This window comes from Notamacropus eugenii, chromosome 6 (assembly GCF_028372415.1).
Source record: "Notamacropus eugenii isolate mMacEug1 chromosome 6, mMacEug1.pri_v2, whole genome shotgun sequence".
Classification (NCBI taxonomy): domain Eukaryota; kingdom Metazoa; phylum Chordata; class Mammalia; order Diprotodontia; family Macropodidae; genus Notamacropus; species Notamacropus eugenii.
In genome coordinates this window covers 313,374,586-313,395,841 of record NC_092877.1, presented here as the reverse complement: position 1 = coordinate 313,395,841, position 21,256 = coordinate 313,374,586, and the positions used below count along the sequence as shown (strand labels likewise).

Sequence of the window (21,256 nt, the reverse complement as noted above, 5' to 3'; positions counted from 1 at the left end):
AGGAGCTAAAAGCAACAGACTAGAAAGTGGTGCTTTGCTTCAAGCTAAAATACGTGGATTATCTCCTAAATCATGTTTCCTTGTGGTTTGCCTTCATTGTGTTTGTAAAGGCCTGGCATCATATCTGCTTACTGTTTTCTTTTTTAAAAAATGATACTTGACAACAGCATCTTTCTGAGACTACAAGGGTAAGTTTGGGCTTTGTTTTTTTCAATTAGTCATTTGCTGGGTGTTTGATCACTTAATCTCCTTAAAGGAGCATTGACTATATACATACAAAATGAAAATGTATAAAGTTAACATTGTCTGGAAGTTGTTGGAAACATGATTGTTTTCCATCAACAACTTGTTCCTTTCTGTTTTGTGAACATAGACACAGAAAAGGCTTGTAGGTATGGTCTGCTGTGAAAATTTGAACTGTATTGAATTGGCCCCTGAGTCCCTCTGTCTGAAGTCAATATAACTTGCTTGGATTGTACCATAGATAATACTCCAAAGTTAGCTGAGAATTCTCCACAAGAAACAGAAACCTTAGATGTTTTTATATATTTAGAAGTGTGGGGAATGACTCCACAAATATGGAGTTATTATTTTTGTACACCAATGAAAAAAGGGAGAGGAACATCAGCCCCTAAATCAATTTGACTTGATACATGGATTGTAGGATGTATCAGGTCTCTCTTGGAATAAACACTTTTTCAGAAACAAAATCCAATGACCAGCACCCAAGACTTTTTCTCAGGAAGCTGACAGTTATCCTGGATGTTAAGATTCAATAGAGATAGAAGGAAAAGTCATGTGCTCTAACATACCCTTTTCTCATGGTCTGTCTCATCCACAAAATTTGCACATCCTTATCTGACAAAAAAAACAACAACAACACAGCAACGATTTCACGAGAATGACCTGTTACCTCAGGGTTGCTTTATACTTTTAATAGATCAATCTGTTTTGCTTGCTTGAATGTTTATGACTACCCATTCCCTGCTTTCTTCAAGGTAACCTCTAACTAATGAACATTTTGACAGCTATTCCTTCACCAACCAACCTGAAGTTCACTCAGGTTACCCCAACCAGCTTGACAGTACAGTGGACAGCACCCAATGTTCAACTCACTGGATATAGAGTGCGAGTGACACCCAAGGAGAAGACAGGTCCCATGAAGGAAATCAACCTTTCTCCAGATAGCACCTTAGCTGTGGTATCAGGACTGATGGTAACGCATGTTGTTATCTCTTTTGGAGAATAAAAAAAAATTAAGACCAATTCTTAACCCACTTCAGACCATACCAAAGAGGTAGGGAATAAATTTTATGATAAAGCTAAAACTGCATTATATACTATCTTCAGCAGAAGGATGTTTCCCACATGCATTCATTCTTTTTAACTGATACCTTACATTTTTATACTAGCCATTTCCCAGTATACCAATCACTTCAGAACCTCGTCATGACATAAAACAGTTTGAGTAAAACTTACGGATCTCTAATCAGATTATATTATAACTATGCAAGATTCCATATGCTTCATCTCCCAGTCCTTCACTCAGGTTGGGAAGTATTATATACATTCTTAACTGCAGTTCATACTTAGTAGAATTTCTGCAGGGGAACATTAGCTTTTCCAACCATATCTGGGATATTGAGCTAAAGATAATAGAGAATCTTGGATTATTGGCTTTTCAATTCAACTGATTCTCTTTACCACCTATTCTCTCACACATATTATCTCTGAAAAGATGGGAGAACCAGCCTTTAATTATATTAATGGACTAAATGCAGATATTCTGATGATGAATTTTAAGAACTTTGCCTCAAAAAAAGAATAGACTTTGGGATGACTAAGATGTAGACATCTGCCTCAGTGGCAGAGTGAGTGACATCCTATTGGCATTTGTATCCCTTTACCCTGCTCCCATTACAACTTCCTCTAGCTGTAGAAACTGCCACAAAGATAATATTTTGTGAGTAGCAGTCACAGAACTCCAAAGAAAGGGGGTTCTTCTGGAACCTGACTTTAATCATTTCAGTGAGAGAATCAGGGAAAGATAGGCAGGAAAAGGTATTTTTCCCTACCCTGCCATGTCCAGCAGCATCTACTGCTGGTACCCTCTAGATCATGAAAGAGTGAGCTGTGTATTATCATGTGTCTCTATGGCCAACACTTCAAGTGTATGTCCCAAATGTTAAAAAAAATTATGGTATGAGTGCAGAAATCCCTACTAACTTGTGCTTAATCCCAGGGATGATTTCTTTAGATGAGATGTTAGTGAAGAAGTTGTCCCATCATTATAAAACTAAAATCAACGCCCATAGTGAAGGGTTGCATTATTTCTCTGCTTATTGGAACCCTAGACTATATTTAGTCATTATCTTCAAAGACTCTGTGGATTTTTGTTTGTTTGTTTTCCAAAGGTAACATTGTTAATACTGAGTATTAATGTTCCTATGGTTTCTTTATTTGTAGGTGGCAACTAAATACGAAGTTAGTGTCTACGCTCTTAAAGATACTCTGACCAGCAGACCAGCACAGGGAGTAGTCACTACTTTGGAGAGTGAGTAATTCAAGTTTTCCTATATCCATGGCTATGTAGGAAGTAGGAGAAAGAGATGAAAAATAGCACCTAAGTCTGCAAGGACATGATACTCAACTGTGGGGAGATGCAGGCCTTCCATAAATATAAAATTATTTTGAGGATGATTTTTTCCCAACATCCTACCTCCCCCACCAAATAAAGAACTCACTGACATATACAGTGAAGTCTCTTGATAATGCTACAGGATGAGGCCAGAACTTATCTGATAGGATGTTTAATCTAAAAGACTTTTGTTTTAGTAATATGGTTGTTGGGGGGGGTGGCATTGGTAACAATGGGGCATGGGGAACAGAGATGTTTTAATCCCTAGAATAACCAAAAATACAAAGGGGTTTGGTTTCTCTTGATAGCTCTGATAATAACTAGCTTTGAGACTTTAGGTGCAAGGAATTATACCACTCCCATGGCTCCATTTTTTTCATCTGTATAAGGGGCTCAACTACTTATTTCATGGAATTGTTAGGAGAATCAGATGAGTTAGAAGAGGTGCGGCATTTTGAAAAGAATAAAAACAGTGTACCAATGTATGATATTATTAATATTAATAATTTTTATAATTTATTATTATAATTTATTATATTTATGATTGTGTGTCTTTATTATTACATTTCTTATATATTATGTATTTATTATATTTATATATTATATTTATTATTATAATTTATTAATAATTATTTCCATTATTTTCTCGGGTATAACATTAATAATAATGGAATATTGTCATAATAACAAGACTCAGAAATGCTGGTGTTAATTTCCCAAATCATTTCTCTTTTAAAATGACTAGAGGCCAGTATTAAACTCCTAAGATTCTAGTCTTTGTAATACTTTTAATTGTATATAGAAAGGAATAATATGTTTTTGAAAAACAACTCCAAATCACCATTTCTGTCAATACAACAGCTACTAACAACCCATATACTTTGATGTCATCTAGATGTCAGTCCTCCACGTAGGGCCCGTGTGACAGATGCCACAGAGACCACCATCACCATCAACTGGAGAACCAAAACAGAGACTATCACAGGCTTCCAGGTTGATGCTATCCCATCCAATGGTCAGAGTCCTGTTCAGAGAACCATCAGCCCTGAAATCAGAAGCTATACCATCACTGGTGAGAACTGAGGGCTCTTGTTTTTCTCTGGTTAAAAGAAAACAATAAACTAAAAAAAAATAGCTTATTTGGGAAAATGGAAGAGATTTCATGTATTTTTCCATGATTCTAAAGTTGATCAATAAGATGTTTTTCAAGATGGGGTTTCCTAGGTAGTCAAGTATTTGTCAAACTGGGGAAAAAGAAAGCCAATTTTAGTCTCTGGCTTTTCTGATCCATAAGGCGTTGGCATTATTTATTAACCAATACTATTCTGAGAGGCATAGATTCATATCTCTCCTGAGGCATTGACTCTGTGACCCTCTACAAATCACTTAACTTCTAAATGCCATAGATAACTTTCTAATACTATGAGTTGCAGAGCAATTGATGACCTGCTTTGTAAAAGAAATTCCTTCACTGGGATTTCCCTGCAACAATGAAAATCATAGTTCTGGACCAAAAGAAGCAAAATTCTGCCATGAGCTGATTCTATTTCATTATTGTCTTTAGAATAATTAGCTCATAACTGAGTTATTTTCTTCATTATGGGCATCTGGTAACAAATGCTCATCCTCCAAGAAACTGTTTTCTTGGAATATTGATCAGAAAAAGGGAACTAAAACTCGTTTGGGATATTTTCCAACCTCATCCTTTCCTTCTAAAGCACGAGGCATGCCACTATTATAACATAAATGAGCTAATTGGTGGCATGTAGTTCTTAACACTACCTTTGGTGGTCAGGATTAATAGAGCTGACAATGCAAATAAAGATATGAAACTTAAATGACAGAGCAAACATCTGTCCAGAGAAAGCTGTGAAAGTGAGATTACTTCCAGCTCTGAAATTCTAATTGTTTCTGTGAAAAAAATAAAACTTCAATATTAACCTTACCAAAAGGATCTCCTAGAGTGAAATTTTGGTTTTTTATTTTTCCTGCTTGGGAAGGATTATCAACTTATATCCCCAATGAGTTTCTTTGCATTTGTAATTTCCTTTCAAGATACAGAAAATCTCTTTGCCCCTAATAATTTATGTCAATAATTCCACCTGGTTACCCAATTTAAACTGGATCTGCCATGTGATTACTTACTTGTTTAAGAAAAAAAGAATAACAGAATCCATATGATCAAAGGAAGTTTTTGGTTTTCATTATAATGTAAGAACTGAGACATTTTTTTTCATTCCATTTCTAGGTTTACAACCAGGCACTGATTACAAGATCCACCTCTACACCTTAAATGATAATGCTCGAAGCTCACCTGTAGTGATTGATGCTTCAACTGGTAAGCATTTTTTTAAACATGAAATGATCCCTTATTTTGCATTGAACTTTAAACAATGAAGCCATATATGCATATATCTATAGTTATCTACATGTATAATTAATTAACCATAATATGTCCATAACAGCTTGTTACTCCTATACACCTTTCTGGTCTTTAACTGTGCATTCATCCCTATCCTAGAGAATATATTTTCTCTTTTCATATTCACAGTTAATGTGCAAGCTATTCATCTGGTTCAGTTTTCTTCTGGTTCAAAACTTTATGGTTTTCCCATTTGCTTTTATGTACTAAATAATGTGAACTTTAGTGGTGGTAATACTGAGAGAATAGATAACTCCTTGTATTTTTTATTATTACATATGTTTCATTTCCTTAATTACTGATGGAAAACTCCAATATCAGTCCTTTGATTATGGTTAGGTAAGTGAATATAGGAAGGTGACTTAATTTTCATTCAATGGCTATTTAATTTTTTTTTTATTCCAACATTGATTTTTTTCAGCCGTGGATGCACCATCCAACCTGAGGTTCCTCACCACCACACCTAACTCACTGCTGGTTTCATGGCAGCCACCCCGAGCTCAGATCACCGGCTACATCATCAAGTATGAGAAACCTGGGTCACCTCCCCGAGAGGTGGTCCCTCGCCCTCGTCCTGGGGTCACAGAGGCCACTATCACTGGTATGTTTCTTCTCCAATGGGAATTTTCTGCCTCACTCCCTGAGACCCTTCATGTAGACAGCAAAATTTTAAGCATTTCTTTGCGAACGTGCTAAGGAGGACCTTTAGTGACATTATTCTTCTAGGACATTGATGTTAGAAACATTGATGGGTAAAGAAGTCACTCTCTAGTATCTTCTAACAATATTTCACATGTAATCGCAAAAACAGCCCTAGAGACTGAGGTCACCTTTCTACACTGTGCCAAAAGTGATGAGTTGGAAGCAGACAAGTTTGAACTAGTGAAAGATACAATATTCTTTCAACTCTACCATGCATTATTGACAAACCAAAAACTAATGACCCTATTAGAATCCCTTACATTTACATGACTTTATAATTCTTTTAATTTCTACAGAAATTATTCAAGAACATCTGTGAAGTTCGGGTTTATCTTTTTGAACAAGTACTGTTGCCTTTTCCCCTGAATTCAAGGAGGCAAACATGTCCCGTGCAAAAGAAATGTGCCAAGATGCCTTGAAATTCTTCCAAGTGAAAGCATTAAAGGAGTGCTTCACTAACATTTGTTTTGGAAGGAGCTTTTTTGTTCTATAGGACATTCACTATATCAGGTGTTTTACAAAAGAAGTGAGTTACAGTTCTTGTCACTGAGAAACTGACAGTCCAGTTAAGGTTATCATCTAATTAGAGAGATCAAGCGTTTCCCCATTATGGCATGATCAAATTGGTTAATAAATGTAGAACTTTGCAAACTTAACCCCCAAGTAAAGGTTAACTGTTCTTATCATTACTGTGTGTTACTGAGCACATAACCTGCCTGACTTCATTTGAAATTCCTGTGGTAAAGCAGATTTAACACTGAAAGGTTTATTTTCATGAAACTTTTTTTTTTTTTGAGAAAGAGATAACCTGATTGTTTTGTTCATTCTTATGCCAGGTCTGGAACCAGGTACTGAGTACACTATCTATGTCATTGCCTTGAAGAATAATCAAAAGAGTGAACCATTGATTGGAAGAAAAAAGACAGGTAAAAAATGCATTGGTTGTCAAAAGAAATTCTAACCAGGACTAAAAGTGAATGATCATGTTGGCAGTATGAAAAGACCGCATCTAACTTACTATTTTTTAACAGCATAACTTTGATCTCTTTTTCCCTCTCAGTAACAGCAATTGTTCAACATATATTACAACTCTTTTTTTTCCCCTTTACAGCACGAAGTTTGTAAAAGCAAATTCAAACCAAATCTCTTAAGTAGCTGGGTTCTTGAAAGCCCAGTATCAAATTTTAAAACGTTAAAGAAATGGATAAAGATACTGCCAAATCTTTATTCTTTATCCCTCTCCGAAGCCCTGGTGTTGAATGATATTTGATTGTCTGTTTTGTTTTCTATAAACAAAATGTTTCATTTGTTTAACTAAGTACTTGTTTTCTTTTCTTTTTTAAATTGACAAACATATTTATCTAGTTTCCTATTTGAATCCTTGGAAAACCATGTGATTCAATAAGCTAAACCTCCCGCATTCTCATCCATCATATATTGACATGAATAACCTGAAATTACATCTTTTCAGATGTACTTCTCAAATGGAAAAAATAGGATGCATATTATAGTCTCATTCATTAGGTTTCTACATTTGAGAAGAGATAGCTTCTTTGGGCTGCAGGGGCTCATAGCTTCATCCAAGTGGTATGAAAAATTCATACTAACGCTTTATCTTTCTAAGCTATAAAGAAACTTCTGGAAAAATCATAAAGATTTCTCCCTGGAAAAGTGTGCTGCAATTCTGCAAGTTGCTAATTTATGAGTGGCTTTGATCAGGTTGGGAAATAGTTTATAATTATTGCTTGATTTGATAATGATTAATGCTGCTTTTTTTTCGGAAGCTTGATGTGCTTTGCTTCTAACCTCTCTTTGGCTAGATGAGCTTCCCCAACTGGTAACCCTTCCACACCCTAATGGACCAGAGATCTTGGATGTTCCCTCCACAGTTCAAAAGACCCCTTTCATCACAAATCCTGGGTATGACAATGGAAATGGTATACAGCTTCCAGGCACTTCCGGCCAGCAACCTAGTGTTGGGCAACAAATGATCTTTGAGGAACATGGCTTTAGGCGGACTACACCACCCACAGCAGCAACCCCCATAAGGCATAGGCCAAGACCATTCCCACCGAATGTAGATGAGGAGATTCAGATTGCTAACATCCCCAGAGGGGATGCAGATCATCTTCCATATCCTCATGTTCTTGGGCTCAATCCAAATGCCTCTACAGGACAAGAAGCTCTCTCTCAGACTACCATCTCTTGGACACCACTCCAGGAAAGTTCTGAATATATCATTTCATGCCATCCCATTGGCATTGACGAAGAACCTTTACAGGTAATTGCTTATTCTCTTGTCATTTGCGCTGTGAGATTAAAAAAGGTATAAAACAAGTGATTTAGCCATAGCTTAGTTGACTCCTTGTCATGAGACCTAATTCCAAATGGCTTCATTCCCAGAAGTCTTTGGGAAGATGGCATGATCAGAATCTGGCACTTCTCCCAAATCTAATTCCATTGTGCTTTCCCAACATTGGACCAATAGTTTTAAATGAAGAAAGGGAATGAAGCCACAATGAGCAGTTGAAGCTAAATTTATGTAATTCTCATACATCTAGGGGTCTTGATTAACAGATCATTTAAAACCCTATAATTCTGCCTGAATTTACAGTTATTCAAGAATGAGTAAAATACCATCTCTTCAGTAAGCCCATGAAGGTTTCCATTGAGATGTCCGTGAGAAAGAAAAAACAAATCTTGACATCGTTCCCATCTATATTACCAAGGTTATAATACAAAAGCAGCCAGAGGAGTTTTATATATGACTGTCATAGTACCAAAAACTTCCCTTGCCTATAGTTAGTCCTTCTGGCATTCATTTATATTTTATTCTTGTCCTTCCCCCCATATAAAAGGATTGTATCCCCCTCAAATCTTCCTAGAGTACTTTATCTCCTTTGCATTTGTCCTTTCTCCCTAACAGAATGTAAGCCCTTTGTGGCAGGACTGTGGTATTTTTATCTTTGTATTCCTGCCCCAGCTTCACCCAGTTCCTAGTACAGTGCTTTGAACACAGGAGGAGCTTAAGAAGTTTTTGTTCAGTTTTATTGGCTATTTGCCCAAAGTTCACACTGTGTGATAAAGTTAAGTGTGTAAGGAAGTGCATCCTTGAGAGGATGCACAGAAATGTTACATTCCACACTCAATATCAGAAGCTGATGAGCCATTATCCTTATATGGCTGGGATACATGGGACTGTGGTAACGCAATTTGTGCCCAAGAGTCTGGTCCTTGTTTCTCATTTTCTCAATTATGCGTTAGCAGCAGGATCATGGGTCCTCTTGTCTCTAATATTCTGAAGAGCCGTGGTTTAATTTCAAGTAGCTCTTTACTGTTTCCCTTGTTACTTATGAACTCCTCAAGAACAGGGACTATCTTTTACCTTTCTCAGTACTTAGCACAGTATCTGGGAAACCTAATAAATGTTTACTGATTGACTGACTACTTGAAAAAGACTTTTGGCAAAGAACCCTGGTAAGGCAAAAGGAAGACACTTGATGGAAGGTCAGCCTAAAAGACAGCAGGTTCCAGTAGAGATCATACTAATTTTAGTATCAGAAGACCTCAGTTCAAATTCTGCCTCTGATGTTTACTGAATGACCAGGGCAAGTCACTTAACTTTCCTGCATCTCAGTTTCCTCCTCTGTATAATAAGAAGGGTTGAACTAACTGGCCTTTAAGACCCCTGTGATGCCATGACCTCATCCCACCCTCCTTCCAGCATTGCCCCGTCTCTACCCCTTCCATTTCCCTTCTTCTCTTGTTTGCGTTGTGAGGGTTGAGGGTTCCTCAGGAAAGACCATGTTTATTCCTTACTATAACACTTCTCCCCCACCTTGAATTTACTGATAATTACAGTTCAGAGTTCCTGGAACTTCAGCTAGTGCCACACTGACCGGCCTTACCAGAGGGGCTACCTACAACATCATAGTGGAGGCACTGAAAAACCAGAGGAGACACAAAGTTCGGGAAGAGATGATCACAGTGGGCAACTCTGGTATGTTCAGATTTACAGCACATGGTCAGAGTCCTTTCCTTTCATCAGTCCCAGAGATGTTTCCAAATTTTTTTAAAAATCCTTTTGAGTAATCAATATCCACATGGATTAGGTTGAATTAGGGTGAAGAACTTTACCTTTCAAATGGATAAATCAACTTTATCCTAATTTGATGATTTTTTCCCTTGCAAATGTCCTCTTTAATAATACATAAATGTATAAAATATTAATTCTAAGATATCTTCCTTTTAGATAATCTTAAGTAACTGGTAAGATGCTTCCTTCATTTTTAAAAGTGAGGTTCTAATAATTTCTTGTGATGGAACAGATACAAAATGTTTGTGGCTGCTACAAAATGCAGCTCACTCCTTTCCCTCTGAAGTGTGCTGTTTTCTTTTAGGGCAGTTTTATTTCTGTTCTAATTATATCAGCAAGACTATCCCAGTTAGCTGCTGATGGGTTCAGCATTTCTCTGAATTACCCCTTAATCTCTCTTTTAACAAACTGGTTATATCTAAGCCTCTCTTGGCAGCAGGATGCTCGATATGAGGCCAGAAATATTCAGAATGAAAAATCCTGAATCTTCTAATCATTAGGATTTTCTGTACTGTACAATTGAGAATATTAAGATCCCTCAAGGAGTTACGGTTTACTAAACAACAGTTTGGTTTCTGTCCTCCACTCCATTTCCTCATCTAATGAATGAGGACACTGCTTTAGAAGTCATTCATATTCCCTATGAATTAAATTGTTGAAAATTTCTGAAAAACAAATTGTAAATTTTGTATGTATAGTTTATCTGAAGAGTATGTCTAATACTTATCTAATGCCTAATATTTATTCTCAATAGAATTGTCACTGGAAAGAAGTTTCCAGCAACATAAAGGTCTCTTGACTACCATGATGGGTTTATCATTTTCTGAGATTCGTTCCCCCAACTACGAACATGAAGGAATTTTAACGCCTAGCTATTTTCAGAAAATTGGAGTCATTGTTGATAGTCCCAGATTACTTCAGTTCTTTTTTTCCAATTCTTCAACCCAGTAGCCACAGCCTGGGTTCTAGCCAACTTTCCCTGGCTTTGAGAACTTTCCAACTTTCTAGCTTGTTCCAAAAACTCATTTTTCCCAGGGTGATGTCTTTTTAAATACTAGGCACTTCAAATAACCAATTGCCTTTTGACTCATTCCTTGTGAAAAGAGCCATGGTGTCCCCAATTTGAATCTAAAATCAAAGTTTGTTTGATACTTAGTGAAGAATAACTTGGAATATGTTTCTGTTTGCATCCACCACTTTACCTTAAGCTTTTAAGGAGATTCAGGACTGGGCTAACAACCTGACTCAAATGTTATTACTTTTTCTTGAGTCCCTCAGATTCCATTTCCATTTATTTGGGGCACTTTCTTTTGTTAGCTGCCATAGCATTAAAGCTCTTGATAATGTTCCTATCATGATTTATTCAAAATGGAGACATGTCATGCTAAGGATGTAATTTTACTAAAATATGTTCTACATTGTACATTTTCTAACCTGATCACTCAAATTTGTGACCACTGGAAATGTAAAGACATTATGTCTTCTTTGGAAAAACTGTCAGTGCTTATCTATGCCAAATGCAAAGAACATGATTGGGAGTTAATATTTCATTAGAAGTAAGATTAAAAACTAATAGGTACTATTCAGATTGTGGTGCTTGATTAAATATTTATTCACTAGTAGTTTGAAAAACACCCATAACTCATGTCTTTTTATTCCCCTTTTCTCCCTGAACAGTTAATGAAGGATTGACTCAGCCTACAGATGACACATGTTTCGATCCATTCACTGTCTCTCACTATTCCATCGGAGAGGAATGGGAGCGATTATCTGACTCTGGCTTTAAACTCTGGTGCCAATGCTTAGGTTTTGGCAGCGGTCATTTCAGATGTGATTCATCTAGTGAGTAGCTTGCTTTGTCCATCTATCCATCCATCTATCTATCCATTCATCCATTCCTGCAGATTTCATGCATTAGCACTAATGGGCCAACTAAGCATGTTTGGCAAACATTGGCAGTTCCAAACATGGAGCCAACAAATTAGCTCAAAGCAATATTTTGCATCATTAAAGGATGATGGGAAATACTGCTTGCTGAATACTGCAGTAAATCAAGAGGTCACATGTGGATGTCATTATTTAATAGAGATTAGTGGTAATGATCATAACATTTTTTTCTCCTCCTGATACACAAACAATTAAAGAAGTTCAAATCTTGATTAAGAATACCAATGGAAGAAAGAATAATTTATCGAGTTGTTTATTGTGACAGTCTTTTACTGAATGGGGCTCATTTGATTCTCATCATAACCTTGTAAGGTGGGGGAGTACAAGTGGAAAGGTTGAAAGAGGTTGGGAGATGTAACTATCACTCAAGATAATTATATCAGAACCATTTGAGGCTGGCATGGAGTTCCCAGGACATTACTGCTACTTAGAGTTTTAGAAGACCTTATCACTGCTGATGAGTGTTTAGTTTTTATGCTTGCTTCAATATCTGAAAGATTCCTCTGATGACTTCATAAACAGTCTTTGAGAGTTGCGGTTATCAAAAGCTTCATTCAGCCAGGTCATGCTCTTTTCAGACTTGCATAGTCTCGTCTCAGATAGTCATCATACAAACTATTCACGATTTCTTATGCAAAGTCTCCCTAGCTTGGCATAGTACCTGTCAGACTTAATTTTCCACAGTCATAGTCTTGTAGGTTCCAGGGTTACCATATAATGGTGCCTCTGCTCCATGGAGGCACTTGAGAGGGACTATAATATAGGCTTATTTTTTTGTAATTTTTCATTACTATACAGAGTAGGCAAATTTCTGTGAACTAATCAAAATATATGAATGAAATCATTCACTGTATAATTGTAAAAAAAACTTGTTTAAAAGCTTACTATATACCATTAGCTACATATACATCTAAAACATATTTGAGCCAGCTAACTTTTTAAAATTAATCTTCATATTTTACTTTAATAAAAACAAAAAAGTAACATAGCTACGAGTGTTTATGATGTGCAGGTGCAGGGAAAACTTAGGAATGTGAAAGCAACTAATGATTTTGTTTAGCTTTTTTAATGCTATAAACGTCCTACTTTTAAGTTTTGCTACCTAAACCCCTAGGTCTAATAATAGCACATTCTTAAATTCTCTGTTAGCTTCCCTTCAACATTCTTTGATCAAATACCCTCACTGTTTAATAGCCTCCTCTTAAAAGTTTAAGCATCAACAAGAAGAATCTGCATTCAAATTTGACCTCAGACATATACCACCTGTGTGACCCTGGGCAAGTCACTTACCCCTGTTTGCTGTCTCAGTTTCCTCATGTGTAAAATGAACTGGAGAAGGAAATGGCAAACCACTTCAGTATCTTTGCCAAGAAAACCTCAAGTGGGGTCACAGAGTCAGACATGTCTGAAACTACTCAACAACAAAAGTTTAAGAATCAGCAGGGAAGACCTACTAGACCTACAAAACCTAAATAATCTATAGTTCTATACTTCTTTTGAACTGTGTCTTGGTATAATATGAGCCTTATGAGTAAAAGAACATCATAGATGGGTAATAATGAAACACATATAAGAGTACTCTAAGCATATAATTTTCAGAATGTTTTACAGGTGTTACCATTGGATTTTATGTTTCTGTTACATAGGTTTTGAATATTTTTCTTTCCTTCTAATTATGTGAAATAGATTGTAACTTACAGAATCCTGAAAATACCAGATCTAACTTTGTTTGTCATTTCATCCAACTTTAATCTGTACTTATTTCTGGAATTCCTAGAAAAACAGTGGTCTATAATCTGTCCCTTGAATCCTACAAGTAGGCACTCAAATGACAATCACTGACTAATGTTTCATTTTTTGAACTGTCAATTACTGAGTCAAATGGATCCTATCAAATTAAAAATTTACATGTTTTTAAATCCCACAAAATGATGACTTTAGCTAGGTCCTGATTAGTGTAGTGAATCCCCTGAAGTGGTGACACATATTTGAATTCACCCTATTTGAAGTTATAATTATGTAAGATATGGTCACTGATTCTAGTTTAATGGAAATATGCATCGTGATTTCAAATAATGAGAGCATTTCAGGGGATTCATTATCCACAGAAATTGGGACCAAGCCATAATCACAGATTTCCTTTTAACTCTGTCTTCCTCCCTGTGATTTTTCCTGTTCTGAGAACCAGTCGCAAATAATACTCACCTTTTGTTACTTGCATCTATTCAGAATGGTGCCATGATAATGGTGTGAACTACAAGATTGGCGACAAGTGGGATCGCCAAGGAGAGAATGGACAGATGATGAGCTGCACCTGTCTTGGAAATGGAAAAGGAGAATTCAAATGCGATCCTCGTACGTAGTAACAGATAATTTTTAGTGCCATGTTAAGCACTTCCATTTGTCAGAGCTGGGCTATAACTGCCACCACTCTCTCATTCATTGAAAAGATTGGGAACTTTAGGTCTCCTTGGGGGAGGAACTAATATGCTTGTTAATCTTGTAATTTAAGAAGGAGCAGACCAGCTTCAGAAATGAAAAATGATTTGTGGTTATTATGAGACTCTTTAACCCTTTTTAGCACTGATTTTAGCATTACACAGAGTGCAATGTTCTATGGAAGCCATGTTGTTTAATTGGTCTTTGTATTCAACTTTTCCAGTGACTTCCAACTTCCCATCTATTTAATCCCATTTAATTATATGATTCTTTTTTTTTTTTTGGAATGTGGTAGTCTGTAAAGGAGCTTAGCCACACGGAAGGCCCATTTTCTGGTGGCAAGAAGTCAGTGCTGAATCAGAGTCCAGTGGCCACTGATAAAATGAAAATCTCTCAACTGGGTTTTGCTTATATTTCTGCATTGTTTTTTTAAACAGATGAGGCCACGTGCTATGATGATGGCAAGACATACCATGTAGGGGAGCAGTGGCAAAAGGAGTACCTTGGAGCAATCTGCTCCTGCACGTGTTTTGGTGGCCAGCAGGTACGTGCGAGCATTATGTCCTTACGACTCAAATTAGAGGGAAGGGAGTGTGCTTGTGGACAAATGATGAGGGAGGCAAGAAAATGCTCTTTCACTCAGTCAAAAAGTATTTGTTGAGAAGCAATAACATGTCTACTCCTGTATTAAGAGCTATAGGGAATACAAAAGATCCATTAGATGTGCTCAGTCCTCAAGGAGCTTATAATCCAGTTATAATGAACAAAAAAAGGAAGGAAATAGGTTAAATTTAAAAGTAAGAGATCATCTCTGTGGAATTGATTAGAAATACAAGAAGAGCTCAGAGATGGAGCGAGAAGTCTAGATTGAACTGGATAGCCAATATCCACGTCTAGTCATAATTACCAAATCTTATTTTTGTTTCCACAACATCTCTCAAAAACAGCCTCCTCCCTATTCACACAACCACTAGTCTCTTCCAAGCCCTCATTACCCCTAATACAATAGTTCTCTATTTAGTCTTCCCTCCTCCCTCCCTACCTCCCCACTCCATTTCATCTTCTAAACCACTACCAGTGATTTTCCTAATGCCAAAGTCTGGTCATGTTACTCCATCCTCTTCTTCATAGGCCCAAGTGACTCTCTCTTCCCTCCAGGATCAAATAGAAAACTCCAGTTTTAAGGCATTTAAAGGTCTTTACAACCTGTTCCCTTCCTGTCTTTCCAGTCTTCTTACATCTTACTCCCTCCTCACAATCAGCCCTACTGGACTATTTACTATTCTGAATACCCAGCTCTATGGCCCATCTTGTTGCCTTTGGATTGATAATCCCCCCTTACTAGAATATACTTCCTTTTCCTTTCCCTTTTGTGAACTCTCATTTTTTTCAAGATTCCCCTTCTACATGACACCTTTCCTGATCCCCAAGCTACTTTATTAATTTTGTATATCTATTATGTCTGTTTACATATGTATATGTCATCTTCTCTGTTAGAAGGGAAGCTTCTTGAGGGTAGGGTCTGTTTTACATTTACTTTTATATCCTCAATGCCTAGCACAGTGCCTTGAACATAGACAGCACTTAATAAATGTTTGTTGAATTGACTTAAGTTGAATTGCCAAAATTAGTGCCATATGAGGAATTAACCCATCTTCATTCTAGTCTTGACTCAGCCATGAATTTGCTGTGTGCTCTTGAGTAAGTTATATCACCTTTCTAGGCCTCCCTTTCTTTGTTTGTAAAATTAAAAACTCACCCCAAACGATGTGTCAAAAGTTTCTTCTGTGACCTAGTTGTGAGAGGTTTCTTGAAGGAAGTGAGGCTGGAATTGGAACCTGAAAAAATGGGTAGAATTTGAATAGGACAAGGGAGATCATTCTCAGAGGGGGAAAAGCACATGAACACAAAGATATCATGGAGGTTCTGTAATGTCTGACACACCAAGCTTCCTTGTGAAAGGAACAAGAGTGCCCGTGAAACATTGATACTGAGGTTCCCTTAGAAACTTCACTTCTTTCCATTGGCCCTGAATTTCAGATGGGACCTTGGAGCATACTTACTATTATCACATATCATTATTGTGGTATCATCACCATCCAAAAGCCCCTCACCCCACTGTTCTCTCTGCTTGGACAGGGCTGGCGCTGTGACAACTGCCGCAGGCCTGGGGTGGAGCCCGCACCCGAAGGCTCAGCAGGCCACTCCTACAGTCAGTATTCTCAGAGATATCATCAGAGAACAAATACTGTGAGTATATCCATAAGTCCTCCAGCCTCCCACGAGAGTTTTTGTATGGTTCTACCTTATTACTGTTGCTATGAATTAGTATTATTGTACATGCTATCTATTGTTTTATTCATTATGACTATTATATATGCTATTAGTAATTACGATTATTTATAACATACTACTTATTATATTATATTACTATCATATACACTACTCATTATTCATTTTATTACTGTTACTCTTTACTATTATATTACTATTGTAGGTTATTTATTATGTTGTTCATTATCCTATTACTATAGGATACAATTCCTATGACTAATATTTATCATTATTACTATTACATATTTATTCATTGTTATATAACTATTATATATCATATGCTATCATATTATTATATATGCTATATATAGCTATATATATATTATTGTATTATTACTAGAACTATTATGGACTAAGTGTTGAAAAGGGGAAAGAGTAAAGAAAGGAAGAAAGAGGAAGGTTTTAGAGCATGAAGTCTTGGGTTTAATCCCTGGGTATAAAACTTATTAGTTACCTAACCTTGGAAAAATCACTCATTCTCCCTCAATTTTTGTTCTCCATCTGTGAAATGGGGTAATATTTGCATTACTTAACTCATAGGGTGGCTCAAAGAAAGTGCTTTGTAAATCATTAGCTATAGAACGTAAGTTATCTGTTACATGACCATGTAAGGATGCAGACCCTAGAATTGTCCCCTAGGAGTTTTTGTTTGTAAGATTCTTCCTCATAACCATCACTCTCTATATAAATGAATAAATTTTTATTTTAAAGAAGTAAGTCAGGGTGGAGTGTACGTATGTACTGAAGTTTGTGATCTAAATTCAAGGAGATTTTAATTCAATTCAGTTGCTGGTTGCCTGATATGTAGTTCTTTCCTTTCATAATATTTGTTACTAACCTTCTTTTTTTCCCCCTTTTCCATTTGCACAGAATGTCAACTGCCCAATTGAGTGTTTCATGCCTTTGGATGTACAGGCAGACACAGAAAATTCACGAGATTCCCGAGAAAAGTAATATTCTACAGCCCTGAAGAGCAAGCAACTTTCCGCTGAGACACCGTCCAAACTGGAGTGATGCTAGCAAACCCATCTTTCAGGGTAAACATTCAAAAGCCTTCCGCTCTGGAGCAACTTTCCCGGCTTAAGCTCAGCTCACAGCTTCTACCAGCATCACCCTGGGAGTGTTTTAAGACTTTTCTCCTTCACCATTGGCAGCAGGGCATTGCCAGCTCTGCCCTGTAGTGTTCCGTACCGCTCAGTATTTTAAATGCATTCATTTTGACTCCTGATTTGGTTGAGGATAAGTAGGTCAATTATAGGGAAGCATCTGGAACCAACCAAACTGCTGTGAACGGAAATGACATATGGAAATTTAGAAATAGGAAAGTCACCAAACACTTCTGCTGTCACTTAACTGTGTGGCCTGCGATCCTGGAGGCCCTGCATCTCCCCGTCACTGTGATGTTTAAAATATGCACAGTCCTAATTTTGTTTCCTAAATGATTCTAGTAATTTCCTAGCAATAGCTCTATCTTACCTGTTATTTATCAATTTCCCCCCCAGGGTTTTTTTTAATATGGAAAAAGAAAATGGTATTGGAGACACTTAGTACACAATTGACAAGAGGAATTTGGTATAATGATGGTTGGTGATTATTTTTTATACTGTAAGTGCCAAAGCTTTACTACTGTGGAAAGACAACTCTTTTAATAAAAGATTTACAAACCAGAGCCCTGTGGTCCCAGTTTCTCCTTTCTACAAGGAAATGAAGGGGGAAGTATAAGTATTTCTCTTTCCACTAAGACACCTTGAAAATAACTTCAATAACTTAGCATCATTGCCTCAAAGGGAATTTAAGAATAATAGATTTCTATGATCTAATGGTAAGAGAAGTATCTGAAGCCATATGTTTACCCAGGATTTTCTGGCTCCAAGGCCTGCCTCTATTTACTAAAGGATGCTGCCAGCCCCATGAAACTAAAACTTAATGTTCATGAATATTATTTTAATCAAATTAATACTTATTGAATGCCAACTATATACTAAGAACTTTAAGAGGAGCAGTGTTGAGTTTGACAAGTGAGTTATTGGCTACAATATATTCAAATAGATTTTTTCAAATAAATTTTTAGCTTGATCTTTTTTCTCTTGGTCATTTAATATCTTTTCAATGATATAATCTCCAAACCTTCATACTGATTATAATCAACCATAATTGCAAAATGTTAATTGCCACTGACATCTAAATATTTACCAAGCCAAGTTCAAGGGCCATCTTTGGAAGTGTAAAGAACTTAAGATCATGGGGAATCAGAGCCAGAAAGAAATAGAGATTCTATTTTATTTATGAGGAACCTTGAAGCCTAGAGAGATTAAGGAAGGAAACAAGAATTAGGCACATCGCTAAGTGCTTTACAAATATCTCATTTGATTCTTACAACATCTGTGGGAGGTAGATGCTATTTTACAGTTGAGGAAACTGAGGGCAAACAGAGATTACATGAAATGTATCTCAGGTCAGATGTGAATTCCCAAGAATCTATCCACTGCATCACTCAGTTTCCTCCAAGGACTTCTCCAAGGTTGCATAAATAGTAACAGAGCAGGATTGCAACTCAGGACCTCTGACTCTTTCCACTCCACCATGGTCCCATTCTCTTTATGGCTAGTGGTAGGAAGGTGAAACATTTCTTCATCTAACCATTATAGTAAGACCAGTGCTGTACCGTTGGGCAGCAAGGTGGCACAATGGTTAAAGTATTGGACCTGGAGTGAAGAAGACTCATATTCCTGAGTTCAAATCTAACCTTGAACCCTTACTAGCTGTGTGACCCTGGGCAAGTCACTTAATCCTGTGGGCCTCCATTTCCCCATCTGTAAAACGAGGAAGAGAAGGAAATGGCAAACCACTCTACTATCTTTGCCAAGAAAACCCCAAATGGGGTCATGAAAAGTCAGACACAACTAAAACGACTGAACAACCATAAAATGATGTGTCTTTACTCACTGAATTTCAAACCTTCTTACTCCCCAGATAAAATATAAAATCCTTTGTTTGACATTTAAAGCTCTTCATAACCTTGGCCTTTCCTAACTTTCCAGCCTCCTTATTCCTCAGTCTTTTCTATGCATTGGGACATCTCACCAACACCATCTGTCTCTGTGCACATGCTATCCCCCTCTATCTGAAATGCTCTGGCCCCTCAGCTCTGCCTCTTGGTTTCTCTGACTTCCATGTAAACTCAAATCCCACCTTCCCAAGGAAGCTTTTCTGTCTACACCACCACCTCCACCACCACCACCACCACCACTACCCTACCCCCAGCTTCTAGTGCTTCTCTCTCTGAAAAGATCTTTTATCTCCTCTATATGTCTCGTATGTACCTAGTTATTTACATTAGAATACAAACACCTAGAGAGCAAGGATTTTATTTATATCCTCAACACTCATCATAGTGCCTGGCAAGTGTTTAAAAAATGCCTCTTGACTTGACCTGACCCAAAGCAGCCTTACTTAGTACAGCTGAGATTTGTGCTGTTTTATACTGAGAAATATAAACCTCTGGTTAGCATTTGATTCTCCTTCCATTTGGTCTCAAACTGTAGTGAGTTTGCCATATAAGTTTTAGGATGAGATAACTGACTTCTGGAGGCAACGGTGTGGTGCAGTTGATAAAGTGTGGGGCCTAGACTCAGGAAGACCTGAGTTCAAACCTGGCTTTAGACACTTACTAACTGAGTAACTGGGCAAGTGACTTAATACTGTCTGTCTCAATTTTCTTATCTGTAAAATGAACTGGAGAAGAAAGTGTCAAACTACTCTAGTAGCTTTGCCAAGAAAATCTCAAAAAAGAGTCACAAAGAGTCGAATACAACTGGAAACAACTAAACTGACCTGTAATAACTTCCACTTTAAGCAATATTTATCAGTAGCTAATTATGTTCCAAATATCAAGAATAAAAAATTTAATATGAGAACTAGAAAGGACTTTGGAGATCTAGTCATACTCCCTTGGTCACTCTTGTTTTGCAGATGAAGATATAGGCATCCAGAGATGGGAAGTGACTTAACAAAGTCACACAGCTAGTTAGTGACACAGTCCTAAAATCTGGATCCTGAATCTCAGTCTAGTGCTTCTTCTAATATGCCCACTCTTTAAATGAGCATTTTTAAGTATATTTAGAGAAATCTGAAGGGAAATTAATGTTTTCTCTAAAATTGGGCAAGTGATATCTCAAATGTCCTCTGAAGGTGTCCAACTACAGGCTAGAATATGGCAGCATGTCCGTATGTCCAGTGGTGACTGTAAGATATACTCTAAACCTAGACTACCAGACCTATAATTACTAAACTTTGACCACAAGAGAGTCACTCAAAAGGTTATGAAATCTCTTAATCATTAAAAAAAACCAGAGTGTAAAAGGCAGTTCAGCTGCTACCATTCTACCAACTATAACGACCAATCATGGTGTAGGAGAACACAGATATAAGATACTTCCATCTTCCCAGATAACAGGCAATAGACTTTCAGATGCATTCACTAGGTCTACTGGTTTTACTTAACTGTTTTTTATTATGATGGTGGGCTCAGTGTGGGGGAGGTGGGATAAGTAATATCAGGAAATTACTGTGGTTTAAAAACAAAAGGCATCAATATTTTTTTAATGAGGCCAGGGAGAGAACAATGCCAAGAGATCCTTGTCTTTTTACAGTTCAAGAAAGGTGATAAAAACATACA

At 37.0% G+C, this 21,256-nt stretch overlaps 1 protein-coding gene across 12 annotated transcripts in view; it reads left to right on the top strand.

The window, feature by feature from the left end:
* The window catches only part of FN1 (fibronectin 1), an 82,530-nt gene extending 64,283 nt beyond the window's left edge, over nucleotides 1–18,247 (top strand). For 4 of the 12 annotated variants that reach the window (XM_072617518.1, XM_072617516.1, XM_072617515.1 and 1 more), the window contains 13 exons: nucleotides 1,029–1,216; nucleotides 2,467–2,554; nucleotides 3,534–3,710; nucleotides 4,887–4,976; nucleotides 5,482–5,661; nucleotides 6,599–6,688; nucleotides 7,937–8,043; nucleotides 9,624–9,762; nucleotides 11,536–11,700; nucleotides 14,035–14,160; nucleotides 14,682–14,788; nucleotides 16,384–16,494; nucleotides 17,449–18,247. In XM_072617518.1, coding sequence (XP_072473619.1) covers nucleotides 1,029–1,216; nucleotides 2,467–2,554; nucleotides 3,534–3,710; nucleotides 4,887–4,976; nucleotides 5,482–5,661; nucleotides 6,599–6,688; nucleotides 7,937–8,043; nucleotides 9,624–9,762; nucleotides 11,536–11,700; nucleotides 14,035–14,160; nucleotides 14,682–14,788; nucleotides 16,384–16,494; nucleotides 17,449–17,532 — 1,652 coding nt within the window. In that variant the 3' untranslated portion in view covers nucleotides 17,533–18,247. Of the gene's footprint in view, nucleotides 1–1,028; nucleotides 1,217–2,466; nucleotides 2,555–3,533; nucleotides 3,711–4,886; nucleotides 4,977–5,481; nucleotides 5,662–6,598; nucleotides 6,689–7,582; nucleotides 8,044–9,623; nucleotides 9,763–11,535; nucleotides 11,701–14,034; nucleotides 14,161–14,681; nucleotides 14,789–16,383; nucleotides 16,495–17,448 lie in introns of all 12 variants that reach the window. The other 8 variants (XM_072617514.1, XM_072617511.1, XM_072617510.1 and 5 more) reach the window with 2 other exon arrangements.
* Nucleotides 18,248–21,256: the final 3,009 nt, after the last annotated feature.